At 38.2% G+C, this 9827-nt stretch overlaps 1 protein-coding gene across 1 annotated transcript in view; it reads right to left on the bottom strand.

The window, feature by feature from the left end:
- LOC121415519 (3'-5' RNA helicase YTHDC2-like) overlaps positions 1-9827 on the bottom strand; it is a 28079-nt gene extending 18252 nt beyond the window's left edge. Inside the window, exons 1-8 of the mRNA XM_041608747.1 lie at positions 9720-9827; positions 7251-7382; positions 6336-6426; positions 3953-4161; positions 3235-3440; positions 2525-2691; positions 1036-1138; positions 555-711 (exon numbers count right to left, since the gene is read on the bottom strand). Of these exons, the coding sequence (XP_041464681.1) occupies positions 555-711; positions 1036-1138; positions 2525-2691; positions 3235-3440; positions 3953-4161; positions 6336-6426; positions 7251-7374 (1057 nt within the window). The 5' untranslated portion in view covers positions 7375-7382; positions 9720-9827. The remainder of the gene's footprint in view (positions 1-554; positions 712-1035; positions 1139-2524; positions 2692-3234; positions 3441-3952; positions 4162-6335; positions 6427-7250; positions 7383-9719) is intronic.

The raw sequence follows: 9827 nt of genomic DNA on the forward strand, positions 1-9827 counted from the left end.
ATTTACACATATACAAAAAATACAAACAGTGGTGAATATATGTGTTTACATATATAAATATCTGTTGCTGGCATCAAACAAGGGTTTTCATTTCTTTTTACGAGAGGACAATTTTCCTTCCCTATAAGCAATATGTCTTTCTTACTCTTCATGGTTCTGAATATAATTAAGAATGCAGCTCACATTTTAATTAAAACAGTCATAATTATCTTTCTTGAGACCACACTGCACAGTTACCATCTACAAGGTTTGAATCAAAATAAGGTTAATTTATATAGAAGTATTGTAATTACATGTTGAATTTATTGCTATTTTGTGTTATTCCATGTAGACACCAGCCAATGTGGAGAACCTCTCGACAGAATTTTCAATTCTTTTAGGTGATCCCCAGGCATTGGCTGGTGCTCAATTTTACATTTCAGTTGTAATGTTTCTATTGCTGTCATGTTTTCTTGCCTGGAAATGAAATAAATAAATAAATCAATATCAAATGTCATCAAAACAACAACAAAGGATGAGAACTGAGCAAAATATAAGAAATCAGATTCACCTACCAGAGACAATGGGGCAGTTATTGAAGTAGCGTACAAAGAGTTGAACGTCAAGGGCAGCACTCATGAGAACAAGCGTGAGATGTCTTTTCCTTGCCATGAGGTCTCTGATCTGAGTCACAAGGAAATCACTAAATCTATCCCTCTCATGAATTTCATCCTGGTTTGGAAGATACCAAATGGAAAAACACTTAATAGTTGAACAAGTCATCACAGATTTGTAAATTATGGCAACACAATATAATTAACATAAATTAAAATGATTTGAAATTCGAAATGTAGAAAGCGTAAATGGTAAAATGTTTCCTGTTAAATATAAGTTAAATGATCATCTTAAAAGATATTTCGTACATACTGCATATCTCATTAACACAAATTAAAAAGCTTTCCACTCATATGTGACCACGGAACATGTTGCAAGAGGTGGAGAGGAGGGTTGTTTTTTTTTGCATCACAACTGAATAGGAGTTTGATGGACACTTACAATAATAACATGAGTGATTACATCAAGGGCTGCATCTCCTGTCATTAGGGTTCGTAGTAGAACACCGTTGGTGCAATATGTAAGCAGGGTCTTTGGTGAAACTCTGCAAGTGAAAAGACGTAGAATTATCTGAAGGTAGATAAGAATTACAAGTGTATTTCACAGCACTTTGAGCAGACCCAGATTGATAAAGTGATATACTATATAAAAGCCAATTATTACTATCATATCACTCTGTATTGAAATTTTAATCAAACCACTGTTTCATAAATCCAAAATCAGCAACATGTTCATGTATGAATCATTTCTTTTCAAAAAGAAGAAAAAAAACTCCACCCTTATTCTCCATGCCCCTTTAAGGATGGTACTCAGATACAAGCTCTAATGCAGAGCTGCCAAGTTGTATTTTGCATTTTCAGTATTCTTATCCCCCAAAATCAGTATTTTGACAAAAAAATCCATATTTTTTACCATGAGATAAATATGCATGCATAATGGCAAAGTTCGATCACTTCTTACATTATTTTGCGCCCCACACCGTTGCACACGAGACCGAAAGCTTCAGTCTAGATTTTGGTTGTTCCGCTGAACTGCGTTGGCTGACTCACCAATACATAGACTGAAGAATTTGGAGGCCCGAACGTACAGACAACGTATTAGCAGTAACGTTAGATCTAACATTCGACGGAAACCTGGTTTCTCCGATCATTTTTTTTTGCACATAAAATCATAAAATGTCACATTATGAAAAAGAAATTGCATCCATATTTACGGAAAAATGTATGAAATTCAGAAATATCGTACCTTAGACCGCAGTTACGGCTAATTCGTTTCAAATTATGATCGAAACATCATCATCTTCGATCCTTCCGTCGGTCAACTTAAGTTGCCATCTTGGATGACGTCATCATCCTTACAGACGTATTTACCAGTCGCAAAATATCGCGATTTGAGCCGCTGCTTTGCGCTTGTAAACTACGTGCGTGCGCTCGGAACTTGTCACCCGCATTGATTCGCCAGGATATCGAAAATTCTAATCGGAAAGCCTTGATGAAAGCATAACTCATTGAACGTAGAGGGCAGCAACACACGGAATACCTTTTCTTCTCTAATTTGTTTTTTCCCGTATTTTATCATGAAAAAGCGTACTGCCGTATTTTAAATTGATTTCCGTATGAAATACGGAAAAATCGTACTACTTGGCTGCTCTGCTAATGGCAAGTGCTTAAGATTCTTGTGGTCAAAGTAATGTGTAAGGCTAAGTCGTAAAAATGGGTATTGACTTAAAAATAATGGTGGCATAGGTCTCAAGTTAGAAGTAGATACAGAAGTAGGAGCAACAGATTTAAGGTAGAGGACTTCTTACAAAATCAGATATTGACTACCAGTAAAGTACAGTTATCATAAAAGAGGGTCTGTCCTCGACATCTGATACAACTGCATACCTTCCCTTTTCTATTTTTCGGTTGCCAATATTTGAAATGCATACCTGCTTTCTAGTCTAATTTGATAACCCACTGTCTGGCCTATTGCCTCTCCTCTTTCAGCTGCAACCCTCTCAGATACTGATAAGGCTGATATCCGTCTCGGCTGGGTACAGATGATGCGACAGGGCCTATTCATTTCAAAGCATTCATCCAATATGAATTGGGGAAGCTGTTCAAATGAAGGAATATTTTACTGTTATATGAATAACGTGATAACGTAGTATTTATATTACGCGATTGTCTATTTGCCTATTCAAAGGCACACAATATATAATCACAATGTAAGCTCCAGGTGCTCTTTCAAGAGCTCAGTGCATTCAAGAAATTAATCCTGCCAGAAAGCCATTCATCCCACCTGGCTTGAGTGCAGCACTATATGGACACATTTCTTGCTGTAGGAAAACACTGAATGGCTGGGACTCAATCCCATGACCTTCTGATTGAAAGATGAGTCAAATCACCTGATCATGACTTCACTTCTTATTTCAATGTTAGGGTAAACTAGTGGCATTTCAAGAGGTGAAACTGTCCATCGGGGGGGGGGGGGGGGATGATCTAGAGTTCCCCTCCCCTCAAATAGATACAGTGAACACACAAACATTTCTGCCAGTGTAAGGTCATAGGCCTTGCCAATGCCTGATTTTCATGTGAAATACTTCCCTCTCCAATATCAAAAAGAGGAATAATCAAATAATTTTTTTCCAAGATGTACCTGAGTTGTCTTTCCAGATCCGGTATCACCAACAACTAGGATTACTCTGTTGTTATTGATAGTTGCAAGTATTTCATTCCTCATAGCATAGACTGGCAGTGTCTGACGAAAGCTATCAAGATCTGACCTATTTCTCTTGGAGGGCACCTGAGGAAGACTGCTGTTGAGACGTCCAGTCGCCTTGTTCATCTCACGAGCCGGGTTTACTGTTAATCATATACATGGGAAAGATTTAGCTGTAACTATATTTTGAATCAGCTTTTCAGAGCATGTTTTTACTGGGTGGTTGATGAATCCCTTTCCAAATCTTGGCTTTAAGATGTCCAACCTCAAGATATTCGCACAAATGTTTATATGAAACATGGAGGCATAGGTTTTTTAATTTTATCATTTTTTTGTTAATCAAATGGTTTGGTAATTAATACTTAAAAAGAAATCATGCAAATCAGATGTATGTATTTCTATTTTTGATATGACTTCACTCAACTTAGGTGTATTCGTCCTGAAACTTGTGTACAAAATTAGCAGAAGGCATTTCAGACATTACTTGCTTACTAAAAATAAAAATCAAACTCTAATTCAATAAAAATATCAAGTTTTGCCTTATTTAAAAAAAAAGGAAAAGAAAAAATGCTTGGGATTTATGTAAACTTAACTGATTACAAGTGACTTTTCTGTTAATCTTCACTGGTAAATCAAAAATTTGATATAAATTCACCTTCACTTGGTCCAAATCTTCTCCTCTCCACCTTAGGCTGTAGTTCCTGTCGTTCTTTTGCAGTGACTGGAAACTGTTGCAGCAAACCCTGCAACTCGTTGCAAGTTGCTGCTCCCATCTGGAAAGCAGGTGAGCAATCTTCTTCTCCGTTATCATCCATCCTGTTGATTGATTTCTTGGTTAGGGTCAGGTAACGATTGGATCCCTTCCTGCAGTCAACAAAAAAAAGAGGAAATCAAATTATCAATGAATTATTCTCAAGTACAGTGTCGCTTCAAAATATTAATAATGAACAACCCTATCAGCTACCATTGAAAAAAACTAAATGTATTTTCACACAGTAATTGGATTCCCTTCTAGCAAAAATAATATATTCACAGGTAGCTAATCACCTTTGTCATATCTGACCATTTAGAAGAAGAAGTTATAATATTATGAGACCTTGCTAAAGACTATGGCAGATCAAGAAGATTTAAAAGACTACCAACTTCATAAAGCCTCAAAGCTGAATCAATGAGGGACAGATGGTAATAAAAAGACATATTTTAAGAGTGTATATTATGTGCAGGTAATTCTCTATTAGCTGTTCACACATTTAATAATTCAGATTGCCACATACACAGTAAGGTTTCACAGCCCTGATCAGGGGGGTGTATCACAAAGATTTAAATATGAATTAGTGTCGCACTTAAATGCCAACACATAATTGGTATGCAATGAGCAATTCTCTCGACTAATAAGCAGTAGAGCGCATCCTCTTGGCATGATCTGATCAACGCGGTCATGCCTTTTATGACACACGCAACTAGGCATTTCAGTGCGACTTTAAGTCATACTTAACCCTTTTTTAACTGGGCTATTTAAGACCAGGATATACAGGGGAGGGGGGTCAATTTGACCCCCTTCAGACCTAGCCCGCTAATTGCTCAATCACCATGAAAATTTGCAGGTGCATAGAGCTGGATGGACACTACAAGACTGTATAGAAAAATTTTGTTGACCGTACATGTAAGTGACCTTTGATCTTAATCATGATACCTGAAACAATATACAATAGTGTATCTTCAGTGATACACTATTGCTCTTAAATCTAAGTTTTATGAACTAGGTCCATATACTTTCTAAGTGATAACATTTCAAAAACTAAACCTTGGTTAAGATTTCGATATTGAGTCCCCCAACATGGTCTAAGTTAATTGATCCTAAATGACCTTTGACCTTCGTCATGTGACCTGAAACTCAGGCAGGATGTTCAGTAATACTTGATTACCCTTATTTCCAAGTTTCATTAACTAGGTCTATATACTTTTCTATGTTTTGAGGACATTTCAAAATTTTAACCTTGGTTAAGATTTCAATGTTGATGATGCCGCTGTCGGAAAAGCGGGGCCTATAGTCTGGAGTGCAGCAGTGTGGATAAATTTCTTGCAGAAGGAAAACACACAACGGTTAGGATTCTGAGAGTCAGAACCACTGATCACAACGTGCCCAAAAGATGCACAAGACTTGAAAGTAAAAAGTCAGCAAGAGGCGCGGTCAAAAAATTTCAGGCAACGCGTAGTGACAAAATTTGTCAAGGGTCAATTTCAACCCCCTCCCCCATTAAAGGACAAGTCCACCCCAACAAAAACTTGCTTTTAATAAAGAGAGAAAAATTCAACAAGCATAACACTGAAAATTTCATCAAAATCAGATGTAAAATAAGAAAGTTATGGCATTTTAAAGTTTCGCTTCATTTCACAAAACAGTTATATGCACATCTCGGTCGGTATGCAAATGAGGAACTGATGACATAACTCACTCACTATTTCTTTTGTATTTTATCAAATGAGATATGAATTATATCTATTTTCTCGTCATTGTCATGTGAAATCAAGTTTCATTCCTCCCTGAACACGTGGAATTCCATTATTTTGTGCTTCAGGCAAGAAGGTCCAAATCGTCAAATTCGTAAAAATTGAAATATTGTATAATTCAAACAATAAAAAACAAAAGAAATAGTGAGTGAGTGACATCATCAACTCTCTCATTTGGATGTAACGTGCTCGTTCATATGACTATCTTGTTGAAAATAAGGGAAACTTTGAAATGTCATAACTTTCTTATTTTACATCCGATTTTGATGAAATTTTCAGCATTGTGCTTGTCTGATTTTTCTCTACTGATTCAAATCAACATTTTTCTGAGGTGGACTTGACCTTTAAATAAAGGTTAAATGATCTTTGTGAAATGCCCCCCAGAACACATTTTACGTTTTTATGGTCACACTTACACAGATAAATGCATAAAAACATACATCAGCCACAAACTGTAAACAGTTGTTGAATAGAGTTGTCTATGAGAAGTACTGCCCAAACCAATTGCAAGCCTATAGCTATCTTACCCTTTACTCTTTGATTTGAGACCGCATGTGGTAGCAAGGCGATGGATGTAAGCCCTCTCATTGTTACTGAAAGATGCAGGAAACTCCAATACTACAAGACAAAGCAGAAGAACTAAATGACATTTGCACCACTTAAAGTTTAGATACTCAAATATATAAGCACAGCTTTTAATGGAATTCATTTCAGTAATACATTAATTAATATAACACAGCCATCCCCTAAATTGAAATTATGAAACAAAAACGTACAGATTGTTTAATTTTTTGGATTATAAATCTAGCTCCAATGAAAAGCTAGATATTACTACTATGGTACTATTAATTCATTCAATTATTGGTACAGATAAAGATCAACAAACAGTACTGGGTGAAAAGGCAGTGTTCCCAGCTTTTTGAGAAAACAAAATTCCCTGATTTTTCCCTGATGAAGTTTATAAATTCCCTGATAATTATTTTAACCCATTCCCAGGTTTGCATATTTTCTTAGTTGTTGCCGTTCATTACATGTATTTTCATTATAAAAACAATAATGTAAAACTAAGTTATTACTATTACACAGGCATGTAATGGCCTCCCTTCTCCCATACAACCATCCTTTCATTACCTTATATAGAAATAGGTTGATATGCCACAAAATATAGAGTCGCACTGACTATTGTGCTTTTGACTTTGGGCTGATCAAAATTCCAATTTTTCCCTCATTTGGGGCATTCTCCCCTGATTTGAGGTATTTTTTAATCAAATTCCCTGACTGGAAAAAAGTAAAATATTTTTTCCTGATTTCCCTGATGGGCTGGGAACCCTGAAGGGTCAACTTCACTATTTATTTTATCTAATATGTACAGAGAAGAAATATGAACAAATGACTGAAAGAACTTTAAAAACAAACTAAAAATATTCTGAATACTAACTGACCTGTCTCTGATTCATCATGTCTGAATTGTTGGATTGCAATGTCTACTGAAATCTTGAACTCCTCCCCAACACATATCTCTTTCTTTGGCTTTCTAGATTTACCTCTCCCTCTGTCTCCCATCATTGATTAATCTGCAATAACAAAAAGTCAGTTTCAAAATATTGTGACCATTTAGATTTTAATACTTCAATTACGAATGAGAGATCAAGTAGAATTATTCAAAGATATGAAACACGGGAGCTTGCGGGAGCGCCATAGGAATTGTACATTGTCCCACGCACCGAAGACAGAGCAGAGTTCATAACAGAAGGTATATACAATATGTGTTCACTTATAAGCACCTCAAATTTTTTTTTAATGTTCCCGATCATCTGTTTGAGCAGCGCGCACACGTGCACACGTGCGCATATATCGTGAGTGCACGCAATGCGCGCGCGCGTTACGCAACGGCGCGGCGCTAAATTTGGGTGTTGGAAAATATCAATTTTGAATTATGCCCCACGCATAATTCCTTACTTTGTGAGAGCCCTACATATGCCCCCCCCACCACAAGCGATGTTCGAGCAGGCTCCACTACGCTCCACTTACCAGAACATCGAGCCTGTGAACTCGCTCTGATATTCTGAGTGACAAAGGTGGAATTTCTTTTGGGGGGGAAATATAAAACTCATGGGTAAGAGTTCCATATGCACCCCCCACTAAAATTGAAAATGAAAACATGAAGATGGTTCAGAATGATATATCTAGCCCTGAGGGGAAGTGGAAATACATAACAAAATATGGCTTTATTTCGTCAAATTTCGAGCAGGATCTAGTGCGTGTAATTGTCCATGACTCCATAGACAACGGTTTATTTAGTCAGTAAAGGGTCTGTGAGTCAAGACTAGTCGAACTATCGGCTGATAATCGTTAAAATACCCTTTTCGGTATCAGCGCTTCTTGCTAGCATAGCAGGAAAGGTCTTGACTGCAGATAAATCGAGGTGAGTTTGAGTCCCAACTAACGTAAGTAACAATAAAAAAACGATAGAAAAATCTGAAGTGAACGAACCGGAAGTCTCTTTTGTTATTTTTATTGGGGGTGCATATGGAACTCTTTCCCAGGGGGGCACTCGACCCCAAAAGTGGTAGGGGGGCCTTGGAGCAGGCTTATTGTAAAAATGAGGGTCCTTGGAACGGGCTTCGGAACTACAAATGTTTGTGAAAACGGGGGTCCTTGGAACAGATCGCCAGCGTGTGAGTGCGTATATGCATCCCTATGGAACGGCCGTGCGTGCAAGATGCAGCTAGCGCAGCCTCCGCCGGGTGCACTCGCGAAGAGGTGATGGTCCGACAGCGCTCTGCGCCCGCTTTTCACCAAAATTGCAGCTCACTGTAGCAGATCAATGCGATCGGAACGGCGTAACAAAAAATATGCGAAGCTTTGGAGCGGATTTCTTTCTTCATTTTTTTCTCGATAAGAAGAAAATGCTATGCCTTCGAGCGGCTTTCTTTGTTCTTTTTCTCAATAAGACAAAAATGCTATGCCTTGGAACGGAAATTTGAGTGTAAAAATGGGGTCCCCTGACTCCCCTCCACAGCACATACCCACTATGCATTATACATTGAGTGCCCCCCCCCCCCCCGGAACTCTTTCCAATTCATGTAACATCGTAATCTTCAAAAACAATTAAAACTAATATTCATATATAATACACAAAGTTTCACTTCTTTTCCATTCTTCTATCAATCAATTGGAGTTCCTCTCACGTAATAATTCGCTGTCGCTGGCGAGGGTCTGAGCTCAGCCTCAGACTCGCGCACGTACGCGTACATGCTATGTTTTGAAATCGGCAGCAAGTTCACAGGCTAGATCATGTAGATGGAGCATAGTGTAGCGGTAGTGAAGTGGAGCCTGCACAAACTTTGCTCGAGGTAGGCCTGCAGTGCTGCACGAACATCGCTTGAGACGAGTTGAGACTGAGAGGTACGGTACCCCTCTCCCCCCCCCATTCCAACTTGTACTTGTGTTAATAAATAACTTAATCTCGGCCTTCTTTAAACTAGTTTAATATATTAAATTTTAATATATTAAACTAGTTTAAAAATTAAAGAAGGCTGAGATTAATTTAAAAGCTGAATCAAACATCCTCGAACCCCCTAGAATCTAGCCCTAACACTACAGGCCTAACTATCATTAACGCTAGTGCACGAATTTTTATGATGTAGTACACTCGGCCTTGTACTAATACTCACTATGCACTACTAACTAGAAAAGTAGAAGAATAGATAGAGTGCGGCCGGCCAGCGCCATCCGCAGCGACACAGCCGCGCCACAGGGCCAGGCCCACGCCCACGGCGGAGACGAGTCGGCCTTACGGCGCCGATTCTGTACTCACTACTCACGTTGGAGTAAGCTGATATAACTCACCAATCATACATGCAATTCAAATTTGTCACAAACTCCCCAATATAATCTTGATAGCTTACTGTTCATTCTTTTAATCAGATAAATATGGTAATCTGCTGCTCGTGCTAGCTCCTCCAGCAGTCAACATTGCATCGCTCGGGTAGCGGGGTCATTCGAGGTCACCTTGA

This window comes from Lytechinus variegatus, chromosome 5 (genome assembly GCF_018143015.1).
Source record: "Lytechinus variegatus isolate NC3 chromosome 5, Lvar_3.0, whole genome shotgun sequence".
NCBI classification, from domain to species: domain Eukaryota; kingdom Metazoa; phylum Echinodermata; class Echinoidea; order Temnopleuroida; family Toxopneustidae; genus Lytechinus; species Lytechinus variegatus.